This window comes from Haliaeetus albicilla, chromosome 12 (genome assembly GCF_947461875.1).
Source record: "Haliaeetus albicilla chromosome 12, bHalAlb1.1, whole genome shotgun sequence".
Classification (NCBI taxonomy): domain Eukaryota; kingdom Metazoa; phylum Chordata; class Aves; order Accipitriformes; family Accipitridae; genus Haliaeetus; species Haliaeetus albicilla.
This window is the reverse complement of record NC_091494.1, coordinates 8,429,834-8,455,326: the sequence shown is the minus strand read 5'-3', so window position 1 is coordinate 8,455,326 and position 25,493 is coordinate 8,429,834. Positions and strand designations below refer to the sequence as shown.

The window sequence follows — 25,493 nt, the reverse complement described above, 5'->3', positions numbered from 1 at the left end:
GGGTTTTAAGAGCTGCTCAACATCTCTATCCCTTGCCTGACTCAAGTGCACATTTGGAGACATCTATTAAATACTTCATATGAGGTATTCGTTTAAAAGCCTCTGATAGGGGAACAAGTAACTTTGTTCCTGACTGTTGGACATACCTATGAAAGCTTATTTGTCTTGGAGATGGCTTGATTTTGTTTCCTAGAGATTTATGCAGACCAGTGTGTCCCAACCTTGGGAGCCCAGGAAGCTCCTGCCTCAGATCTCTGCTCTCCTAGCCTAGTACTTGTCTTAGGTGGCCTGTGAGCCAGTGTAAGTGACCTTACTGCTTAAATTGCTGTTCATTACCTTGTCTGAAGTGAAGGTATTAGGCTGAAGGGAAGCATCCCCAAAATTATTTGAATCAGTCTGAATAGACTATTTCATTTAGCTTCCTTCAGTAAAGGATAAGCTGTGGAAAGAGAAAAGGAGGCTAGAATCTTATTTGGTAGTTTGTCAAAAATCTATTTAGATTCTCCAGGATCTTCTTCATTCAGAGAGCCATCCTTGATTCACAGATTCACAAAAAAATCCATTAAAACATGCGTAAGGCTCTTCACAAAGTATGACTTTCACCCACAGGCCTTTCTCAACTGTCATGGATTCTGAAATTCAATAAATTCTTTTTTTTCTTTTTCTTTCTGAAGGACATTATTTTACCCAATAAAACATAAAGCTTTGTTTAATCATGTGAATAGATTCTTTTACTGTTCATACAAGACTGTATTTTAAACTTGGCAGATTGTTAATGTTGCTTCAGAACTGCTACTTTCTGCCATATTGGTTTATCTGAACCAAAGGGGGTGGGGATTGATAACTCCCTTGCAGCTGCCAAGCCACATGCAGAATCTGACTTCTGGGAGACAGGAACTGTTCAAGGCAGCTGGTGATAGCTGGACAGTTTGGACAGAAGTTAATGTCACTTATGTTCCTAACACTCTCAGTCAATGCTCAAATTCGGTGCATGTATGTTAAAAGGTCCAGCTACTAAAAATCTATATTGGATGTTGGTTATTCAGTACGACCATTCTGCACAACTATTTAGCAGTTTGTAAGTGGTTTTCCAAAGCAGTGATCTAAACTAATTTATATTACAGACAGAATATTAGTCTGAGACTGAGTGATCTTGATTTTCCTCTCAGCTGATATTTGTGGGTTTATTCTGGCACTGGCCCAGGAAAACACACCCATGAGCACCTCTAAAACACAGTTCATAGTTACTGTGTTACTAGCATTGCTACTACGCATTGCTGGACCAGGATCAAATTGCTCAGCAGTCTGCAGAATTAATGCCCAAGTGAAAAGACAATCAACCTCCCTTTGTTTTCAGAGTAAGAGCAGCAAATTTTACTTTGGTTAAGAAAACAATTCTTAATTTCATTGTATTCTTATAGCAGTTCAGAAAAGAAGATAGAAAGAGCAGGTGGCCAGCTTAAAGCCTGACTGAGGAAGAGAACACAGATCAATTAGTTCCCTTTGAAAGTGAATATTATAGAGAAGGAATTAAGATTATAATATTTATTTTTCTTAATGACCATAAAACTGGCACTTTACTGTCCACCTCTAACAATGCAAGAATTCATTTACTCTCTTAACTAATAGGTCTCAAAAACCAAAAGGATAACTTAGGACTGGAAATCCCTCTAGCATTTTAGCTTTGGAATAGTGAGTGTTCTTTCACTTAATGAGAGTGCAGTAGAAGATATAAGGCAACACTGCAGAAATGCTGTTTACTCTGTGTACATTCGTATTACATTTCATCTATTGTCATGCTAGAGGCCCATTGTAAATTAATTTGGCAGATAAATTTACGATGGCAATTTGCCTTCCAGTTGGATAATTTATTCATGTCAGAAATAATTTATTATATTCTCCCTTAAACCAATCTTTTTTTTTCTAGGGTACCACCTTAGTAAATAAAATTTATTGTTTACACTGAGCCTTGTGTGACTTCACAGTGGTCAGTCAATAACCTCAAGGGGATAGTTTTGGTCACATTACTGGTCACTTATTTGGATGGATGATGGAGTGCCCTGGTCCCATCTGTACATATATTACTTTCTTTTGTCTTAGGGGCACTGTTGGAAAGATTAATTAGGTCCATCTGCAGGGAAGGATCAGCCTTAGGGGATTCAGGTAAATAAAATAAATGCCAAGGGGAAAAAATGCTGAGGGGGGTGTTTTGAAAATCAAACTGTTTTCCATAACATCAATGGGGAAATTACATACAGAAGGAGATTGAAAGAAAAGTAAAACTGCCTTTAGTCTGGGTTATTTCAGCATGATCTGATAAACATCTCCTATTGCTGCTATGCTAAGATAAGGATCTATGAAGAGGGTTAAGTCCATGGGCAATATTCTCAGCTAATGTAAATCAGTATAGCTTTCTGATCTCAATAGAGCTACCTTCACTTTATAACAGTAAAGATTTGAGTCATGTCTGCCATAGTGATATTATATCTGTCCTTTGAGTGATTGGAGACATGCAGTAAAATGATCCTAATTCAAATTCTGTCCCCTCTTAATTTTTTTTTTCTTATAACAGTGCTATATTCTTCATGGATCTTACATCCCACCTCTATTTTCCTTTCCTTTAAGCTTCTTTCCATATTTTCTTCCTTATCTTTTTATTTCCCTTTCCTCCAAAAAGTTCAGCATGCAAATGAATCTAATAGCATTGAGCTAACTGATATGATCACAGCTTGTAAAATAGAAACTCAGCTCTTAAGGACTTTTATGTCATTATTATTATATGCATAATTAATTGGCGTAACTAGTACATAAACCATGTGAAATTTGTTGCCATTTAAGTTACATCTCACCCTGTTGCCTTATCAGGCTAAGTGGGGATTTATATTCCACAATGCAATGGGATTACAATCCACAATGTTTTCATAAAACATGAAATGGAAAAACAAAAAGACCATTTTTCTCACTGAGCTCTAGCTTTCTTAAGGGACTGGAATACAAGTGTTGTTTTGCTTTTAAACTTTTGCTGGAGTGAAGATAGGTTCCTTATGAGTTTGGCGTTCAACTCCTGCTGACTTTTAAGTTAATTAGTAAAGCCAGAGAAACGTGAGGGCATATTTTTGAGATAGGGAAAACATAAATGATTGATTTAAAAGGAAAGGGAAGAAGCATACAGGAAGGATACAAAGAAAAATGTAACTCAGAGGGCAAGGGGGGAATGGCTGTTGGTGATCAATTCAACTACTGTGTATACATGAAGAACTACTGGTGAGAGGGAAGACATTGGCTCTGGAAATGCACATGCCTGTCTCCTGCCTGTGCTAGCAACAGTGGCCTCTCAGAGAGGGACAATTCCTTCTGTGGTTGAACTTCGAGGTCTAATTCTAACAGTTGGTGAGTCCACGGTATGCAGTGCTTGAAGAAATCTGCCTGTATGTATAAATACAGTGTGAATATGTACACCTTGCCAGACAGAACCAATTAGACACCTTAGAGTGTATCTGGGGTTTTGTTTTAGAAACTGTACTGTATAGGTGGATCAGTACCTCATGGTCTTTAGATAAGAATATCATGTAAATAAAAATGTAATTTGATATCTATATATTTGGGATTAATAGCTCAATGTACTGCCACTGCAGAATAGAGCCTTTATTGCCGAAAGGCACTTGTTCCTTCTTGCTTGCCACAATTTCTAGATGAAGGGTATTCTGAAGGCTCTTTCCTGGTCTTCATGAAATAGGTCAATGGCCACAGTCGAACACCTAGAAAAGAAGTCCTACATCTTAGAAACACTCTCATAGCTAACATCTACCAGAATAGTTCTTGTTCATATCAGTGGTGCAGCAAATGAAATAATAGTTGTGGAACTTAACTGGCCCTTAAAATCTTCTGGGCCAATTTATTTTCTCAGGTAGAGATAGGTGGTTCCCATCTGGTTTATGCTGCACATACTTGTTATCATACATAGCTAAGGACTTTGGTGTGCAAGGAGTGAGCCATATCACTTCCACTGGGCTCCATGTATACATATTCTGCAGGATTCTGGAAGCAAGCCTGGATCATGGTAGTATGTTTTCAGTTGTGCAACTGAGGGACTGAGCAGAGATTTTCTTCACTGTTTCATAGCAATACACAGACGTGGTATGGGTTTGTTGGGCCTGCAGCCTTTTATTTGTAAGACTTGAACCTACCTACAATAGGGAATTTATTTGTCTGGCTGGCTTTTTTTTCCCCCAAGTGGGTTTTTTGTTTGTTTGTTTTGGAGTTCTTTGAGGTGACTGGAAATCTTGAAACAAAGTATTTCAGATGGGGATTAATTCTTTTGTCATTACTAAAAACTGAAAAATGCTTTGTGCTCTGGGTTTTTTTGGTGGTTTTTTTTTTAGAGAGACCCTGTTATTGAAAACAGATATTCCTCACTGAAATTTTCATTTCCTGGAAAAAAACACGTTTTCCATCAAAATATTTCAGTTAAAGACCTATGCCAGGTCTCCAGGGTGTCCTTCTGAAAAGACAGAAAAAAAAATCAGTAGAAAAAGAGTGACTAGTTCTGCTCTATGGTTCTTACTCAGGTAAAATTCTTCCTGGGATAAGAAATGAGAGCAAATTTCAGCATACAGGAATGGAGAATCCTGCCTAATGTATGGCTAAAGTAACTCCCAGATCTATACATTTTCCAGGAGTGAACACCTTTTATACATACCTCAGGTAACCAACTTGTTCATTTTACAGACTGAGTCTAACAAGAGAAGAATGGTTGTGAATGTACCATGAAGCTGGCTCAGCAAAGGTTTTCCTATAATTAAAATACATCTGGCTCTGTTCTGAGTGGGAAATCACACACCTCTGAATGTTTTGAGTATTTCCTTATGCACAACAGCAGCAGAAAAACTCCATATGCCTTAACCCATCAAACTCGGTTCCCCTTAATCATGTGGATAAAGGGGATGCGGTAAGGAACTTCAGTCTAGCCTCTTTGACATGAAACTGAGGGATTCAAAGCCAAGATGATAGAAATGGTCATGGAACGTCTGAGAGGCACAGAGTGGCACTCAAATCTTTAGCACGCTGGTGTTAAATAAGTGCGAAATAGCTTGATGTGGTTCTCCGTAAAAGCTTGTGAGCACCACGGGCACTGCTCTTTCTGATGTAGTACAAATACCTTCCGGTTCCACAGCTATATCCTCCAATTGCCAAAAACACCACAGAGCAATGAGGGAGCGTGTGGCTGTGACTGTGGAACAGTATAGACGTTGTGGATGTCTTTGTCCATTGCCCTTCTCAAAGGGGCAGGCTCGGATCAGGGGGCAGTGACAGCTTCCTTACAACAGTCTCCTAGCCTGGAAAGGGCTGTGCCCCCTGGCACTTTTTTGGCCCGGTGGTCGTCCAGATTAGCAGTGCGGTGGTCGTCCAGATTAGCAGTGCTGGGGACAAGTTCGTTGGCATGTTGGGGGGCCTGTGCACACAGGGAGCCTGGGGGCAAGGGTGTGATGTATTCCTGTGCCTCGGCCCTGCTGTGGTGGGGGTCAATCCAGCGTGAGCCTGGAGAGGCTGCTCTTACTTGGGTTCTTGGGTTGCCCTCTCCCTTCCCTGCCTGCCTCTGGGGCCTTTCATCAAGTCCTCAGCGTCCACCCCAGCTACGGGACAAGGGACTCGCTCCTTCCTGGGAAGCCCCAGGAGGCAGCTGGCGGGCTGCAAGGCAGGGAGTGATGGATGGAGGACTGGAAGGATGGACGAACGGATGGATGGCTGGCGGGGCCATGGCTCGCGGGGGGGGGGACGGACGGCTGCCTGGCGGCGCGGTGCTGGCCCCGGGGGAAGGGGTGGGGGCCGGGTGGGTGTGACCCGCTCTCCCAGCCGCCGCCGCCGCGGTCCGCCCCCGCTCACAAGGTGCCTGAGCCGGAGAGAGAGCAGCAGCGCCGCGTCCCCGCCGCCGTCCGCAGCGCCCGCCCCGCCATGCCCAACTTCGCCGGCACTTGGAAGATGAGGAGCAGCGAGAATTTCGACGAGCTCCTCAAGGCGCTGGGTGAGGCGCTGGGGGGGGGGGGAGGGAGCCCGGCAGCGGGCAGCCCGGGGCTGCGTCCCGCGGGAGAGGAGGGACGCGGCGGGGGCTGCAGCCGGAACCGCGCTCCGGTGCCCGGCTGCCTCCAGGGCCGGGCACCCGGGAGAGCTCCGTGCGCCGACCGCGGGCCGGAGAGCCTCCCACCGGCGCGGGGGAAAGCCGTGAGCCCTGCCCGGGGAGGGGCGACCGCAGGCACGGCACGGTCAGAGCCTCACCTGCGGACGCCGGTGGTTCTGCCGGGGCGGGGGGGATCCGGGCCGCCGCTGGCCCCGGCGGCTCCTGCCGCGCTCCGCCACGGGGATCCTCGCAAGAGCCCGCGTTTGCCGCCGGTGCGGAGCCGGCCGGCGAGCCGCAGCTCCCTACCGCGCCGAGCCTTGCCGTAGGGCTACGCGCGGTGCCCCGGGGCGGGGCCGCGCCGCCGCCGCGGTGGCTGCCGGCCTCTCGCCTCCCCCCGACCGGCGTGGTGCTGGGCGAGCTCGGCCCGGGGCACGGCTGGCCGCTTCAAGCTCTGCTTCCTCCCCGCTTCGCCCAGGTGTCAACGCCATGCTCAGGAAGGTGGCGGTGGCCGCCGCCTCCAAACCCCACGTGGAGATCCGCCAGGACGGGGACCAGTTCTACATCAAAACTTCCACCACTGTCCGCACCACGGAGATCAACTTCAAAATCGGGGAGAGCTTTGAGGAGGAGACGGTGGATGGACGAAAGTGCAGGGTAGGAGGAGAGCCGAGGCGTGTGTGTCTGTGTGTGCGTGCGTTACCAAGTTCTTTTCAGATGGGACAGACGCATCTGCTGCTGGTGTCCCCAGACAGTGGCATTACTGCCCTCCACCCTCTTCTTCCCAGAAACGCTCTTTGGGGGTTCTTGGTGGTCGCCGCTCCTCTTGTCCCTCATCCAACGTTTTCCCTCTTGCAGGGTAAAACTGAAATCTGAAGGCAACAGAGGTCTCAAAGGCAGAGTTCGAGTACCCGCTTGCCGGCTTCTTGGCCGGCAGGGTTTTGTCCAGCTCTTTTTGCTTCTCTCTACCCTGGAGACCTCAGCTGCAATGAAAGCTCTCCCCAGCCTCTGTCCCTGACAGAAACACGGGGAACAGTGGAGCAAGAGAGAGCTCGAGAGTCAGGATTTAGTGCACAAACCTGACATAACTTTTGTCCTAAACTGAATCAGCTGAGTTCACAAGCAAGGACTGCAGACTGTTGGTAGTTTGGGGCTGAAATCCTCTTTCATGCCCTTGCAAGTGCATGTCTCCAGTTTGCTGATCAGATAAGTCTTTAACAGTGTAAGGCAGACTTCCAGCGAGTGTTACACCAGCCATAATTACACCATCTCCTTGTGCAGAAGTGCATTAGAGGGCATTCACTGGAGTGTTTTGGGCTTGATTCTGTGTGTGAGCCCCTGCTCCTCTACCTTTGTAACTGCTTCTGTGGCTGTGGAGGGGGCTTTAAGTCAGCAGCGTCTGACACCAGCCTCTCTCTGCTGTAGATAAGTGGGGTCTGGGGTATTGGAGAACTGGGCTGTAATCATAGCTGTCTTTTGAAAAAAGTTATCAAAGGCATGGGTTTGTTATCCTTTCCTCAGGCACTTTACTGTCACACTTAGAAGTATGTATAAAACACTTATAAAAGAAGTATGAATAAAGAGTATCAAGATGTAGTCTCAAATGAGAATACAGTTTTAAAAGTATCCTATGGTGGTGAAATAATCTACTTTCCAAAATATGATCTCTGCTAATTCTTGTGCCAGCTTCTGAGAGCATTTGCACCACTAAAAATTCAGAGCTTACTATCTCCAGTGCAATTGCTGTGAATTTAAATCTATGAAAAAGGGAGGCAGATTCTAGGAGTCAGTGAACATTTAGAACATCCACTTGATCTCTAGGATGAGTTATCATGTATTTAACAGTTTGTTCAGGAAATGTTGCTGGCTTTGTTAATTTATCTTGTTCGGCAAAAGTAGTATGTTAGCGTCTTCATGCATAATGCATATACAATAAATGTGACCCGCTTTCTAGAGAAGGATTTATTGCTGCAGATGGAAAAACAATAATTACGGCTGTAAGCTATGAAAGTTGGAAAAATCTGAAAGAAATGTGTTTTGTGAAGTAGTAAATTTTTTCCATGTGTTGTGAAATTATTTATAGTCTGCTCCCAGGAATAAGTTGTACTGCAGTGTGTATATAACCAAGATGTGGCCACAGAGCAGAAACTGACAGATAATAAAATAATACTTCAGAATGTAATTTGGAATATCTGGCAAAATTGCTGACTGGCGATAGATTTTGATACACTTTATGGGGTGGAGGGTTTTGTTTTGCCAACTAACTTGATCCATTGTTCGTACAGACAAAGAGCGAGTCGTATGTAGTTGCACTGCAAGGCATAGCTTCTATAACTGCCATTTGAGATGGCTTGTTGGCTTAAAAACCTTATTGTTTTGAAAAAATATTTATAAAGTAAACAGCTAATTTTAAATCAAAGTCAAGTTTTTTTCCTTTGGAAAGTCTGGGAAGTGTTAAATTGAATTTATGCCTGCATATGCACACACACATGTATATGTATATGATCACAGACTAATGAATATCTCCCATGAGCTAGTTATAAAGCGATTACTTGCACATTCATTACAGGGCATCCTTCTGCACAGCTGTTTCATTGCACTGTAGAATAATAGTTCAGTGCTAGAACGAAAAGCAACAGTCGGGGCTTGCCTGTTTGTGAAAGCTAAACAAAATCCTATGGTTTTTTTTTTTTATTTTTCAGTGGTTTCATAGTCGTTACTGAAATGCTTTGAAAAATGCCCAAGGGTATTTCAATCTCCGGACCCACGACCTTAAAAAAGTAACACTAGAAACACTAGAATTCTAACAAAGTTTCTTCAATTTAGTTGTGACTTATTCTAGTTTGTTAGCACAGTAAGTGTTTAATATACAGTTAACTTGGCACGGTGCCATACAGCATGAAAGGTTTTAAGGGACAAATACTGCATTATTTATGACCACAACATGATACATATGATTCTTGATGCTTTTACGCTAAGGAGACTCTGTACTGATAAATAACATGTCAGATCAAACCACATGTATACAAAGATGCTCGGGAATGTAGACACTACATTATCACATTTTTAAATTATACTTTTCAACATCAAGCATTTTATGAAAACTGGGTGGCTTTTTAATTTGGAAGCAAATGCAGATTTTTGCTGAAAAGACACATTTACAATTACTTTGTTATTAATATATACCTATTTCCAAAATGCCCCCTCACACCTTAATTTTGATTTCACCACTTTCCACTGATGTCTTTTTTCCCTTTGCCTTTATCTATCTATGTGTTGCTCCTTTACTGCAGCAATTGTTCTCACTACTGCTCATTGTTGTCTTTCTGCCTCATGCTGCTGGGGAATATAATTAATGTTATTCCTAATGGTTTTCTTGCCTGCAGAGTTTGGCCACTTGGGAGAATGAAAACAAGATCTATTGCAAACAAACTCTTATTGAGGGAGATGGCCCCAAAACATACTGGACTCGAGAATTAGCTAATGATGAGCTGATTTTGGTAAGAACCTTGCATCCACCCAGTACATGCACCATATTAACAGGTTTTTGTTACCGTGTAGTATGACTTGCTATTTTTTCTTACTTAAATCCATCTGGAAAACTACCATTTCCATACTCCTCTACAGTACAATTCATACAACACTTTTTTTTTCCCTTTTTAAATTTTTTTTTAAGAACAAATGAAGATATATGCAGGTTCTCACTTGCATTTTATTGCTCTAACTTTTGCCATACTTTTTCTGGTAGAATAATCACGAGTGGGCCACTTCTGCTCTGTAAATTCACAACACCACCAAAGAATTTGCTTGATTTATTGCAGGTTTTCTCTGGTGAAAGTGAGATCAAGGCATTTGACCTCATTTCTGGGGAGCCTTCTTTTTTAGGCATGTGCATAATATGTTGCCTCTTATCCATAATCACATGGTGTATAGCAGGAAAGGTGTGGCATGTTGTTAGCATGCTGTAATCTCATTCTGGTTTTGAAGAACATATAATTCCTCCCCCATGCCTGCCACCTTCCCCAATTCCTTGATAATCTCTGAATGCAGTTCAGAATCACCTTCCTGACTTTCTCAGAAATACACCAATTTGCACATTTGCTGTCAGCCAACATCCCCTCACTCCTATGCGACCTTCCATATGGCAGCAGGGTTACTGTAGGCATTCTGAGCAGCACCTCTGCAACTGCCTCACCATTTATGTTGTGAATCATGTGCAGTTTATTTATTTATATTGTACTTATTTCTGTTAGATTTGAGTTTTCTTCACTGAATCTTTCCTCAGTAGTCCCTCTACATTAATGAAACAATATCCAGAACTAGATAAAAACATAGTTTCTCTGAGTTACAAGTAGCACAAGTTAGCTTGAGTTCAGAATCATTTTATTGCGTGTTCTTACTAGTGAATTCCAGATAAATAGTTGATTAGACTGCTACGCCTCATCAGTCTGGGCACAGAAGACAGGCTGCTGGAGTGACGGGTAAGAAAACATCAAAGCAGGGAGGTTTTATTTCAAACTATCACACTAGCTAAACCTCTGCACTTTAAAAAACAAACATTCTCCCCAGTGTTTCTCTAAAGCAGTTGGAGCTCTGTTTTTAAATTGCATCTGAAACAAAAACAGGACCCAAGCCTAACCAAGTATAAACAAGAAGCTTTTAAGGTGTTAATATTATTCCAGACATCTTGGAACTGTTCACCCACCCCTCATGAGGAGGTGTATGCTGTTAGTGAAATCACACTGGTTTCTATTGAATGAATGCTCCAATTCTGGATAATTTCTTTTGACTCAACCACTGGAATCTTTATATTATCAAAAAACTTCAGAAGGCAAAGTACTTTGATCTCTGCTTCACATCTTTATATATAATGCAGCGGACAAAATATATTCTTGACTATAAATTTTCCAGCTTTCTAACAATACATTTCTGTAGTTTATTATTTAAGCAACAAACTAGTGAGGCAGCTGTTAAACAAAGTGAACTGCTCAAAGCAAAGCAAGAAATCCAGTCATAATACAATTGCCTCCTGCAATCAGCAATGTGAACTTACCCTGCTGGGGGAGAAGAATGAAGTTGGTTAAGAAACCAGAGCGATTCAAAGATTCTAAAGCCATCTAACCTTTTTTCTTGTATGATACAGTCTGCTGAGCTTTTCTGAATTAATTATTTTTCAAATTAGGATATAAATTAGAAAAACTATTAAAATATTTCCATTTATAGGAACTCAGACACAACTTTTGGTAAGTTTTTTTACTGGTTAATTTCCTTGCCATTAAAATATACACTTTATTTATAACCTGGATATGTCTAGGTTCAACTTCCAGTCATTACATATCGTGTATAAAGAACCTAAAAAATTTGTCTAAAGTTTGTTATTGCAAATACTTCTCTTAACAACACTGATCAAGCCACCTCTTGGAAGAACATTCTTGTTGTCAAGCTAAACCATTGGAACACCCTGAGCCCTTCAATATAAAGCAAGCTTTCCTTGAATCGTTCTTTCAGTGCTTCTATAACCCCCTCCAACTTATCAATTTCCTTTCTAAACTATGAACACCAGAACCACACATACTGTTTTGGTAGCAATCACACTAACACCTGATATCATGGTGACTTCATCTCCCTACTCTCATCAGAAATTATTCTGATTTATGTGCAAAGACTTTGTTAACTCTTCTTTGGGAACTCATGCTGAGCTGATCATGATCCCGAGTAATTTTCCTGGTTTCTGATTCCCCAGACTGGTCCCCTTCCCCTCTCCTGCAAGTTGGGACTATGTTCATTGGTTGCAATGTACGATTTTACCATGGCTTTATGAAAACAGAGTGTTTGCTTCCAAGTGATCCAGATCATTCTCTTGGTCTTTTACTATTTAATATGACATACAGTTCCATTCTCCTACCTCCTTTCTGGAGCATAATGGCCTCTTTTGCTTTATTAAATATTAGGACATTACTTGGTCCTCAGGACAAAGATTTTCAAGCCTCTTGTGACATTCTATGGGACTGAATGTACAAATCTTCTAAACACATGGGTCAACATGTTCAAAATCTTCTGACACTCAACTTAGAATATTTTATCTTATGCTTGGAAATTTTCCTTGGATCTGAGTCTGCAAGCCCCCACTTACATCTTACTTCTTCAAAACTAAGATCACAGTGAGAAGAAGAGATCTTTCTTTGTCTTCTCCTCTCTTTCTTCTTCCATCCTCCTAGCTTTGTTAGGGTTCTTTATGACCTGAAATTTATTCTCATTCATTTTTGCTGCCCATATCACTTCAAACATTTAACAATTCCCGTCATCACACTTCTCAAACCTCCCTACTTACCTAACAAATATTTTCTGGTCCTTTACTCTTTCTGATGCGCTTTGGTAAGCTTTCCCTACTTCCATTCTGGCAGAGCACCTTAAGTAAGCAGAGGGAAACCACATTCTTGTGAACTTCTAGATGTCTGCAACTGGGAAGCTGTCTTTATGGGGCAGAGCCTGTGATTTAGCAGTTTAGGAACTCTGTAAGGCTGATACTTATTCTCTCAGTCTCTGTTCCTGTTTCTCTGTCCAAAGAAATCTTTCAAGAAATCTTGAGTCTCCTTCTTAGCTATTACATGCATTTGCAGAAGAAATCAAGAAAACTCATACCACATTTGGAAAAAGTTGCAAAAAGGAATCTAAACTGTGTTAGACTGAGGCATGAATGGAAAAAAGGCTTGGGGCAACAGGCAGGGGGTAAGGAATGAGTTTTATTCTGCTAATACTGGCTGCATAAATGTTGGACCCTTGCCACATAATTTTGATCTAATATACTGCATTGCTTAGGGGGTCCATCTGATTATGACATTTTCCTAGTGGAAGAATGTATTTTTCTCCCCAACACAGCATGTTAAATAAAATGCGTTTATTATCACATATAATTAAAAAAAAATCAGTGTTGAATTGTCATGACTACCACAGAGCTATAATAGAAACCATATTACTGTATAATTATCAATCTTTCTTGCATCCTGGCAGAAGAATTCCTTATGTTCTTCAAAGATATTCCCTTGGAACAATATGATGATCTTCCATGTCACATCATGTCCTCTGGTACTTGCTGGGAACAAACTATTTAGTTAGCAAAGGTTTTCTTTACCTTCAGGTGCAAGTTAAGTTTGCCTTTAGTTCTCCTTGGCTCCTTGCAGCATGGAGAATGAGATTACTCTTATCAGTAGTATAAATAATATTTGGCTCATACAATGGCAGATGTAGGTCTAAAGTCCTGTTAGAAAAAGAATCCTTCCAGCTGAGTAAGGGAAGAAGGACCAAAGTCTGCTTTATAAAAAAGGTGCTGTGAATGTGTTAGAACATTGCAACTACTTTCATCAGTACTATTTATTCTAATCTCATCTGATGCACTTGCTGTGATTTCAGTGCTGCATTTTTACATGGAATATGCAAGCAAGGGAGGGTGAAAAGGATAGATTCCTCTCAAAGTCCACATTTGTTTGTCTTGACTGTATCTTTAGATTATATTGTATTGTACTTTAAGACTGTAATGCATACAGAGTCAGAATATCTCTATTTACAACTCCACATTCATAAACTATACTTAGATTAGCACTTGAGTAATCAAGATCAGAATATAACACAAAAATATATATTTCCTTTACTTGTCTGAAAATTAAGATCTGGGATGAAGTCTATCCAAATATTCTTTTTCTTCCTTTTTATACTCTATAATGTTTTTGCTGTTGCTGTGTGTTTTTGTCAGGGACATTAATGAGCTATCAATCACTTGTGTAAGTCAGAAGAACAAAGCGTCTGCTCTTTACAAAGTTAAAGGATGCTGCTTCCAAACATTAGCTCTTCAAATGAGAAACATTTTTACTCAAACTTCATCTGCATTGCTGCTTTCATGGCTGCTCATGCCTCTATCAATTTTAGTTTAATCTGTAACACACAAATGTTTTAAAGTGGATGATTACTGAAGAGGGGCTTTAAAAACAGCCTCAGACCACATTTTACACAGTTCATGTATCACACAGGGGTTCTCAGAATCAATTATAGCAAGGGTCAAAGATCAGAACATTAGGGGGGTTTCAATCATGGTTTCTATTCTACATTCCCTCCCCAGAAAAATCATGCTGTAGTTGATTAAAACTGGTCAACTGTGGAGCCTAGATGAGTGAGTGAACATTTTTTAAATTGTATTGCTGGTTTCTAAAACTAAACTTAGTAGGTGAGAAGGGTCAATAGAGATTTGGAAGATACTCTGCAGCCAAATGCTGAGATTTGTGATGTGCCTAAGCCTTGTATCGAACAATGTTGAACTACCTAAGTAAGTGTTTAACTTTTCTATAGTTTCTGGAGAGTGATCTTAAATCAAATCAGTTATCAAAAGCAGGGTCTGCTCATACTGAGGTCAGTGGTGGGTTTTGCTGCTGACTCGTTAAAGCAGCCTTGATAAAAGTTCAGAAGCATGTAATAATGCATACATATGTGTTGCATGGACCTAATGCTTTAATTTGCTATTTCTCACAAGCAGATTTACAAGGGGGCTTAGGGATCTGCAGCCCTTGCTCACTAGTACAGCCTGGTCTGGGTCACATCCCAAACATATCAGCAGAGAAAGAAGCCAAAGCCACGTGCATCTTGGATGCATCTCAGCCTGTATACAGCCTCTTATAATATCAGTTGTAGCTTAGATGTTTGCTGTGTACTGGCTTGCAAGACTACTACTGGGAAATACCATTGTCTCATGTCATGGCATGACTCTGAGGAAACTGTATAATATAGCCGTTCTCAAACACAAATACCAACATTTAGGTACCTTGATAAATGACCTGATTTTGCATGCTCCTGTTGATTGATATCCTGCAGAAAGTGAGGTTGTATATTGGGTGATTTGCTATTAATAACCAAGTTTGAAAATGGGGGCTGCACCTTCTGTGACTATGGCCCCATAAGGATCAACCTCTTTCATAAAACATTACAGGAGTCAGGAGAAGAAAGGAAATATGCAATATGCCTTATTGTGAAGATTTGTATCTTTATTCTGGATAACATGGAAGTTTCAATGTGGACAAAACCTTTTCTGAGGATTCATTTAAGTAATACCTTCTCTTCTCCATTTGTTTGCTGATGTATTCTGTCTTCCTTTTGCAAGTTGCCTTTGCAGGTTGGTCAGTCATGAGCAGATAACAGGGGATTTTTGCATACACTGGCAGAAGTGATCTTCCCCAGGTGATTGTTTCAATGACAGTCTTCCTAATTATACTGTGTGCTCCGCTTATCACAAAGGCTCCTCAGCAAATGTTTGTAAAGAAGGCCTTCAAAAAGCAGATTTACTCATACAGTAATATATTACCACCCTGTAATTCTCTGTTAATCTCTAGTGATGTCAGTGGTCATCAGATTTTGAGTGAACTGAAAGAGGTCAATTTATTGGATTATCCCCCTGTGCAGGGCTTTGTTTGCAGTGTGCTTTTGGACTCTTAGCTACAGATTATGACAAGCTAAGCGAAGAGAACAACTCTGTAATTTGCAGTCATTGCACATTTAAAATCCTATTTTAGATTTAGATAGAAGCCTTGCGTTGTAGCATTTTGTAAGATAAGTGGGACCTTTGCAAGCTCATGAGAAGGTGGTGTTTGAAAATCCTGCATCTTCTCATTAGATTTCAATTGCAGTTTGGTAGTGTTGCACTTTTTTTTAGTTGATCTGGTGAAACTTCACCACCAAATAGCCAGGATTGCTTGCACTCTTTCTTTTTATTAGGAAGTTGTACTCCTTTGGGTCATGGAAATCTTTAAATTATGCTTGTTCTGACAGGAACTATCACTTCTTTCCAATCTAGAATTAGAACCATAGACACTAAACTGCTTTATCCTACCCTTGAACACAATGATTTAAGTGTGAAGGATAGAGGCATAACAGCCTTTTGATTTGGATCTTACCCTGAGCTTGGGCCCATCTGTACATTAGATGTTTGTGTGAGCAACCCCAAGAAAAGGAATACAGCAAGTTTGACCAAGTTCCTCTTCACTTTGTTTTGCAACATTTAGTGGAGTTTTACCAGCAATGCTACTAAGTTACAATGATAGGGAAACACCTTTTACCTAAGTCCGCCATGACAATCATGACAATCAAAGCCATTTATTTATGTGCTTCAGTATGGAATTAGGTTTTTAATCATCTGAAGGGGTATAAGGTATAAAATCTAAGTGCTAAAAAATGCAGCTTGTTCCTGAAACAGGTCAGAGGCCACATAACCTCAGCTGGGTCTTCAAGGAAAGAATGCTTGGCTGTTTGAGAAGTGCCCAGTGGCTACATGGTACTCCACAGTAGTTGTAATTGGGCTTTGCATGAAGTTTATCTCTTTACAATCTAGATTTAAAGATATGATTGTGTTAAATTATAGTGGTTTTCGAAACTGTGAGACTGGTGTGTTGCAGAGAATGACAATCCTCGTGTATAGCAACTGATTAAGACTACTATGTATTTGGGTTCCCCAGGCATGCTCATGTTTTCTGCACTTAATTTTTATCCTGACAGAGCCATTTGAATGCAGTCCTTTGCTTGAGATTTTCAAGAGTACAGAAGTCCAGCTGGAGCTGGATGTTGGAAGTACAAAACTAACAGCCATTGCGCTTTGTCACAAGCGTGTCAAGTTGTGACTCTGTGAGTGCACAACAGTCAGTCTGCATGTACATACAGTGGACTTGCTGCCTCTGCAATGCATTCTGGATGCACCCATACTACTGAGCTTTCCCAGAATGTTACTATTTCTTTTTTCTTCCTCCACGAATCTTTCTCTTTATTTTCATACTCCTTCCTGTGGGTCTTGCAAGGAAGCTGCCAGTCAGACTACACTGATGTCTTAGGAGCAAGCTCTGCCCAGGAGTGCAGTCTCAGAACTGGACACTAGAATTTCAGACACTCAGACCTACAGTGGCACCCTAGGACAGACTTGTGGTATGGATCACATCTATTTCAATCTACTCTTCCCTGCAGTGTTCCCTCTCCATACAACTGCTGACCTGTTGTGAGAATAACTGCTGTTGTACAGGTTTAGAGGAAGAAGTTTGTCTCTTAATTTCCCCAAAAGAATAGACATAAATTTACTAGGTAGGTTACAAGAGTTTTGGCAAACTGCTGCTGCTGCAACCTTTCTCATTACAACTGGCTGATGTGGCACCCACTCGCATCACAAGATGTGGCTGCATAGCTGTGTAGCTCCAACTGTGAGACTGGGGCCGCGCCAGCTCTTGAAGAACACTACACAAAGACTGTTTTACTATTGTTTATGATTTGTGTTGAAATAGCAGGGAGGACCCAAATTTCACTGTGCTTAGCAGTGCCTGAATGTACCATAGAAAGACAATCACTGTGACAGTGACCTTCCAGTCTCCACAGACAACCTCAAGCCCTGGATGGTCTTGACTCTGACTTACTTTCTCTGGCAAAGCTCTTGCCGAAATAATTTTGCCTTTGTGTATAGTTTTGGAAATGTTGAAGGAAGCCATAGTAAGGGTATTCACAGCTAGTGCTGTGGGCAATAGAGAGCTATCTGCATCCTTTAATGTCCATTTTCAGACATTTTTCTGTGTAAGCTAAAAATGTATATGAAGATTGATATGATAAGCTTTTTATATGCATAAAAACAAAGCCTGTATCTCCAAAATACTAACAGACTTTTCTCCTCAATAAAGTGAACAAAATATAAGCCAGAGTCAGTTTTAAAGCCAAGTCCTTTCAAAGAAGTGTTGGCCAAAACAGGTGTAGAAAGCATTAAAACAAATAAAGTCCAGCTGAGTTTTCATAACACACTGGGGTAGGTCTTAATTACATTTTTCAGTGAGACCTTGGCAGTTATTACAGCCAAACTTCCCACCTCACAACTTGTTAGTGGTGAGCTTGAAACTGTCTGTCAATGTAGCTGAAAGTGAAGGTTTTTTGCAGTCAGTATTTCCTCACTCTTGCACCCATTATTTCCTTCATGTTTAATTGCTTGCTTAGATTTCAGCCTGCCAGACCTGAAATTGCATACAAACACTTTGCGGTTTAGGTGCCTTTCTCAGACAGCTGCCACAGTCACTGTCCTGCCTATCACTGTCCTGATAATATGTACTGCAATATTGCTGTGGTAGAATTGCCTTTTAAGTGCAGAACTACAGAATGATTTAAAAAAACTCAGGCTTTCGATGCATATCTGAAAACTCTGTTTCAATAGTATAACACCATATAACACCAACTCTAAGTATATAGAAAATCAAGGTACTCTGAAGTACTGAATCTGGTATAAGAAATGGGATGATAATGGGACATAGTCTATAGTAAGTCAGTGATTTTCAGACGTGTGGTGATCGAATGTTTGTAAGATCTCACAGATGTTTAGTTATGTGAAATGAGTTTGATCTCCACTACATTTTCCTCCGTTATGTGCCCTCATTTCAGACCCTTACCATAGTTAACAAATTCACCGGTTAAGGTCACGGTATCCTGAAAGGAAGTTGTGATTGACACTGCCCACATTACAGCTTGGGAGAAAGGGTTTTGGTATCCTAGCGTGGTGTGTCAACATCTTGCAGCAGTATTATGTTTACAGGTTATAAGTATACATTCTCCTCATCTTCAGCATTGCTCCACTGACTTCATTTGGACTACTCTGATTTATACTTGAAAATATCAAAGAATACCTTTTGAACACGGCATCTGAATTCCACCCTCAGCATTTCAAGTTCAAAGTGCTGCAACTGTTTCTAAATATAATAACAGTACATTCCAAATTCTCTTTCTTTTCTCATGTTTATTTATAAATGCATGCCAAGAAACTACAGAAAAAAGGGAATTTCTGCATCATTTATCATTCTGACAAAATTCATCATGCCTTGGAAAAAAGGTCACTTACGTTGCATTCCTCTCCCAAAATGACTCCTTCCTTTACTCTCATCTGTCAAAAGACATAGGAAAATGTACTTCTGCTGTAGAACTAGCTACTATAGTAAAAATAACATTTAAAAATGGTGTTAAATGTTTGCTGGTTCTATCTCTTCTGATTGATTTGTATTTCTTTTCCAGACCTTTGGTGCTGATGATGTTGTGTGCACAAGAATTTATGTAAGAGAGTAAAAACATCAATTTACTTGTCATCTGGGATGAAGTGGAGAACTGTGAAAATCCCCAGTATAATGAGTATCTGTGTGTGCTGTTACTAATGCGGTGTTGTATGTGACCGTGTGTGTTATATCTGAACCCATATCCTCTGTTAAGTGTATTTTGCTTTCATTTTTCATTGCAGACACTATCCCTTCCCACTTTTATGCCATCATTTTTCATGTGTGCTTTGTATTTTGTAGTTGTCACTTGCTATGGTTTCATCAATTATTAAACTTATTGGGCATAACTCACAGCTGTTTTGGGGTGTTTTTAATAGAAAACCCAGCAGTGCTTTGGTTAGGACTGGAACACTTTTTACTTTCTGTTGAAGTCAGTGTGGAGTTTCACTGCTGTTGGCTAGCACTATGCTGTCAGGGAACACCTCCTGGGGCAACATAAAATGCAGGAGAAAAAGTGAATTGCAAGGCCTTTCACGGAGCTGCAGGCTGCTCTCTCAAACCCAGAGCTCTGCTTCTTTCCTTCTTTCTGTCCTGTCTCCTTGGGAGAGCTGTTGAGGAACAGTTCCTGTATCCTGTGATTGCTGGGACTGTGATTCAGCAGAACCAGAGAAGACAAGGAGAGATCTTTACCCTCTTTCCTGATGTGTCTCTGAAGAATGCCCAAACTTTCCCTGTTGAGATGCTCATTATCCAAGTACAAAACCCAGCTGTATCTACAGGACACATAACATTGTGATCATGGCTAATACTTATTGTCATCACACCCAAGCACCTCAGGCCTGATCAGAGAGCCAGCAGAATCTGACGGACTTTACTTGTTTGGGCCTTAAAAAGATAAAGCTGAGGAAAGATGCTTTTCTCTTACCTTCTCACCTGGGACAGAGAAAACTTCCAATGGCTCAGTGTTACAGCTCTCACTTTTGGTGACTCAGTACTTCATTCTTTGAACAACTAAGTATTTCACAAACCAGGGCCATAGTTCAAGAATGAAGGAAACACCAAACTTAATGTATTTATTCTGGCTCAGAGTTCTGGCCACAGCACTATCAAGTATTAGATTCAAGCTGAATAGACATTCCTCTAATGAACCAGAAACTCTTCTGTTCTTCAGCCTTGGAAATACCTGGAGATTGAGACTAGAAGCACTAATTTCAGCGCAATATCCAAGCTTGTCTGACCAGCTTTCAGCTTTGCAAGAGTAATTTATCTGCTTCATGTCACTCAATCATAGAAGATTTTTAAGAGGTTCAGTGTTAGCAGAATATATGCCCTGTTCACTGGACTGTGCTCAATATTCAGAATGGGAAAATAGGTCCAAATCTTGATTGTCGTGGGACATCCATGGTAAACAAATTACTTTGTCTCTTCATCACTCGCATAGCTATGCAGAGAAATCCCCTTTGATAGGATTGTCAAACTGCTATGGAGAAATCAGCCACCTGTTCTATATATTGCAGTGTGAGGTACAGCAGCGCAACAGGAGAGAAACGTACGATGTTTTCTGTCTCCTCTGTTCTGACAGGTCACACTTTCTTTCTCTGCCATCAGCAGTCAAGATACAATATTACAGTTGAAAAGGGGGATCTTTTCCTTCCACACTCTAACATTAGGCCAAACCCTGCTTCTAAGACCTTTGTTCAGTTGGTACCAATTAAATACACTGCATGATAGCTCACATTGAAGCATGGGCTGAAATTAGTTCGTTGTGGTTTGGATGCAGCTGAAGCTACCCCCCCCAGTAAGAATGAAACCATGAGTCGGAATGACAGTGATCTATCTTTATTTTCTATCTTCTTTTAAGATTAAAATTAAAATAGTTGGGTGTTTTCTTCCAAACAAATTCCATTTCAGGAGTATCTGGACCTGACTGTAGAATCAGCTGTGCCAAAGGGACTCCATAAAAAGTGCCAGGCTGAGCTAGCTCAAAGCTTCTCAGTGATGCAGACAAAACTGTGTCTTGCCACATCAAGGCTGAGAAGTAAATAGCACTGTGTTGCAGGACATGCTGGCACATGCTATATCCTACAGCAACAGGAGCCCACCAACACTGTAGAGTGCTTTGCCTCCACCTCCAAGAAGGTGGGTGGTGGATGTGGGGGCTGGTACAAGCTGATGAGGCAAGTAGTAGAGCCAAAGCCAGTAAGTAGCAGGGCTGGTTTGCCATTTCAGAAAAATGCTACTCTTAGCAATTATCTTTGCTACTTGTGTCTAAAGTAGTCCTGATGCACAGTTTTTGAGAGTTCAGCAAGGTACCAGTATGAACCTCACATTGGCTAGAGCAAGTGAGTACATTTAATGGAAGCAGTGATTTCTATGTTTCATTTCTAGGAAGGTTGATGCTAAGTTGTTGTGCTACTCAAGGAAATATCCTTCAGAAAGCTTTCCCATCAACTGGAAAATACCAAGTCAGGTTTCCATCCAGTTGGCAACTACTATCCAAGTAGTCAAGCATGATCTGTGTAACTGTGTTGTAGAGGTTATGATTAAAAACAGGCTCTTAAGATATAAGCTACCCTGCATAACTGGGAACTTTCTTCTTCCAGCATTGAAACTGTTCCCCTAAGCTTCATTTGCAGTCTGGCATGACAGAAGTTCCTTTCTTTAGTAATTTCATTGTAGAAGCTTCACCACTTGATTTACTTTCATGGAGTTACATTAGAGTTACTGGTCCATGGGTAAATTCATATGAACAGAGACTAGAACTGGTCCAGGGTGTTAGTTTTATGGCTCATTGTTGAAACAGTGCAAAGGCCAAATTGCATTTTGTGAGTCCTCCTGGATTTAAAAGCTCTTAAAATGTAGGCACAAAAGGATTTGGAATGATTTTACCGGCCAAAAGCCTTGCAGTTGTCTCCTGCCTTTCTTTTCTTTGCTGAGATTAAGCTCCTTTGGGAACATGGAAGTTGAACAATGCCAGGGTAGCCAACAGAGACAGTTTTATCCACTTTTTGTGTAAAAAAATCATGAATTCACCCCTCCTCAGATAAGGTGATGGAAGCAGCGTAGTGTTACTGTAGCTGGTATCCACAAAAACTTAGTCTCACAAATGTCTGAATGTTAAACAGTTGTGTAGCAGAATAGGATCCTGAAAGCTTCAGGCAGCCACTCTCTGCACATAGGAGGGAGGGATTTTTATATGCAAAGGTGCCAGGACAATGGAGCACCTAAGGGTTACATAAATGGTTTGTTGATTACTTGATAGTATGTGGATATCTGAAAAGGGCCCCAGGGATTTTATGGATATTGCCTTCCAGATTAAAATCAAAGATGCTCTCTGCATCACTAGGTCTTTTAATCAGGCCTGTGATGGAACAAGCAGTAGAGCCAGGGGCAGAGCCTGGCTCACAGTTATGTGTATCAGTGAGCAAGCAGAAACTTCCTTCCTCTCACGCTGCTGTGTTCTAATTAGCACTTTGTCACTTGACCTGGAAGCACTCAGTGGTTGCAAGCATAGATTGGTGACAAACATAGCTCACCTCTGTCTGGATGGCAGCTGACTGACCGCTGTATGCGTAACCACCCACTGCATGCTTGCTGTCTTGCAAGTCTCTGTGCCCAAGAAGCTAGACTTCTGAGGTCTGCCAGTGCTTAATGGTGATGGCCAAATGACTTTCAGGCTTTGCGCCTAAAAACTTCCTGACCATATAAGTGAATGCATCAGGGAACTTTTCCCTATGAGTTTATTACATACTACTATTTATGTTTGAGAGTATTTCTCCACACAAGGCCAGCAGAGTACAGATAGCTAAGAAGGTGAGAAGTCTTCCTCCCTGAAATCTAAAGGCTTTGTCTTGCAGTTGCCTAAAGAGTCCTGCTGGTTGAATGGATACAGTACAAATGAGTATTTAGTTGCCTAAACATAGGTGTCTACAGCTATTTTAGACATCCTATGTATCCAAGAGATCTGCACAAAGCTGGCATATAACACAGGCTGCATGAGATCTGTGCCTTTTTTTGGAGAGGCAGCAGCAGACCAGGGACAAAACCTGAGGGCATCGCAACATAGATGGCTGTGATTAGGCAACTGCCTCCCAACCTATGTGCCTGCAGGCTTGGGACCATGCTGTGCACTGCATTCACCACACTGATAACTAACTGCTGCAGCAAGACAAAGAAAGGGTTATACAGATCTGCAGCAACTTGGCACTGTGTGTAACATTTCACAAAAATAAAACTTCCCCACATGAATGGAAAGCTAGGATACAGCAGCCATATTCTCTGCCCTAGGGCAAGAGGAGTTCATTTTAGGATTTTCCTTTGATTTTCCATACTTTGTTCTTATGCTGCTTTCATAAAACATTTATTGTTTTTCTTTTGTCCAGGAAAAATAAACATCCTAACCAGTAAACACATCAGGCAGTGAAGTTGGATCCAAAATAATCTGCTGGGGAAACCCAAAATATGAAAAAAAAAAAACCTCAGCCAGAAATGTGATATTGCATTGAATTGTTCAGTTCACACGCATCTTACCATCAGCTACTATTGTGTGTGAACAGAGCTGTCCCACTGCATGCACTGTATGCCCTGGAGAGCTAGTGCTGCTTTAGCTCAAGTGATCACTTTTGGCACTCAGAGCACAAAGAGATCTATTTCTGCTGACAGGAAGCTACAAATCCCACATGGCTGCAGAATCTAGAGTCTTTGAATCCTGTTAAAATATGTGCTGTCTGAATACTGCCATGTGAGAAGTGGAACAACCTAAGGTGTTCTCTTTGATATTACAGATGGCTGGCTGGCTGGCTAAGGAGAGTGATGAAAAAAATGCTGTTATTAACAGTGGAGGAATAGGTGGGAATAGACAGCATAGGGCTTTCTGCTAATTTCTTCATTTTCAACAGTCCCTACATTGCCTCCCAGAACATGAGGCCAGTTTCAATCAGAAGCAAAAAACCCCCAGTGTTCTTGAAATTTTAGTTCACTCTTACTTGACTCTTGGTGCACTCTGCTAAATCAGAGTGAAGTTCTGAAACCGGGGATTTTGTCTTGTATCTCTCACTATTTCCACCTGAGGGCCTGCCAGTGATGCTCCACCGACATAATCCGTGGCAGGCACTCAGTCTTTTTTGCAATGTTGCCAGAACAAAGAGGAATCTGGCAGCTAATCTGTTTTACAAGCTTGAGTATGTTTTGCAGTTAGAATGTGCTGTATGGTCACACACTGCAACTAGAGAGGACAGTGGTGAGGCTTGAAATGGTTTCTGCAGCAGGCAATACCAATCTTCTACTAGATACTGCTATCTCCCACACAAACCAGCTGCTCACTGAGAGAGGCAGTTCAGCTGCTGAAGCAGAAAGGCGGTGACAGTCTAGGTGACTGACTGAACTACAGATTTCTTAAAAGCCCTGTAGATATGTGTCTGAATGTTAATCTTCACAAGATGTTCAGGTGGAGCTGGTGGACTGATTTAATCATAGGTCCAGTGAGTTCACAGAGTCTTCAAAGGGCTGAAGCTTTCATGTCTAAGTAGCTCCACAGATGGGAGATAAAGGTGCAATTGGAAATCAAGTGATCTTACAGAAACTGTGGATAGGAAAAGCTATAGTGGGTCACTGCAAAGGTCCACTCTCCTCCAGTATCTGGTGCCTAAGACTCTTCCCTGAGACCTCTGTGAGCCTGTATATCCCTTTAGCAGGCTGAAGGACATACAGCTAGTCTGCCTCCAAACCATGCCTTGGAAACCAAGCCTCTATGTGCTTGTGTCCCATTCACTTCAATTTCCTCACCTTTGTGTTCCGCAGGCACAAAAAAAAATGGCAGGTCTTTTTACCCCTACCAAGGAGGCAAAGGGACCTGTCACCTTTTTAAATGCATTGAGAATTTTTGGCATCTCAGGTTGGGCTGAGACAGAAAGCATCACTGAAATATACAGCAGTTTTGATGACCAAGGACTTAGGGATTCTACCCACTGAGTAAAAGAAAAAGTTTGCTATCCTTTTGTGTTTAGCTTCTGTTCTGCCCTATGACACAAACCCAGAAAATACACCACAAGATGAGAGTTTATCTTAGTATCTCTGGAGAAAGATCAGTGATTTAAAACAATCTTGATGGAAAGCAATGTTACCAATGTTACTCAGAGAGACCTCTTGAGCACTAATCTATTGTCCATGTCAATGCTGAGATTCTGATGCTATTAAGAGGTTGGTGATTGCTGAAGCTATTTCTTTCCATTTCTCTTGCTGCAGTTGGGAGATTTTTAAAATGTTCCATATGTGGAAGTTTATGTAAAATTGACACTCTGCCATAACGATGCATAGTGAGTCTGGAACATCTAAATAAGGATATT

The 25,493-nt window shown here is 41.4% G+C and overlaps 1 protein-coding gene across 1 annotated transcript; it reads left to right on the top strand.

The window, feature by feature from the left end:
- The first annotated feature begins 5,858 nt into the window (after window positions 1–5,858).
- On the top strand, window positions 5,859–19,500 carry CRABP1 (cellular retinoic acid binding protein 1). The gene is made up of 4 exons (XM_069797928.1): window positions 5,859–6,022; window positions 6,591–6,769; window positions 9,499–9,612; window positions 19,172–19,500. The coding sequence occupies exons 1-4, from the start codon at window positions 5,953–5,955 to the stop codon at window positions 19,220–19,222; spliced, it is 414 nt and encodes a 137-aa protein (XP_069654029.1). The 5' UTR covers window positions 5,859–5,952; the 3' UTR covers window positions 19,223–19,500.
- The last annotated feature ends 5,993 nt before the right edge of the window (window positions 19,501–25,493 follow it).

Excerpts from the sequence above, each read along its gene's own strand:
- CRABP1 (XM_069797928.1), top strand. The coding sequence starts at position 5,953 with ATGCCCAACTTCGCCGGCACTTGGAAGATGAGGAGCAGCGAGAATTTC. Across the intron at positions 6,023-6,590 it reads CGAGCTCCTCAAGGCGCTGG|GTGTCAACGCCATGCTCAGG; the intron begins GTGAGGCGCTGG and ends CGCTTCGCCCAG. Across the intron at positions 9,613-19,171 it reads CTAATGATGAGCTGATTTTG|ACCTTTGGTGCTGATGATGT; the intron begins GTAAGAACCTTG and ends TTTCTTTTCCAG.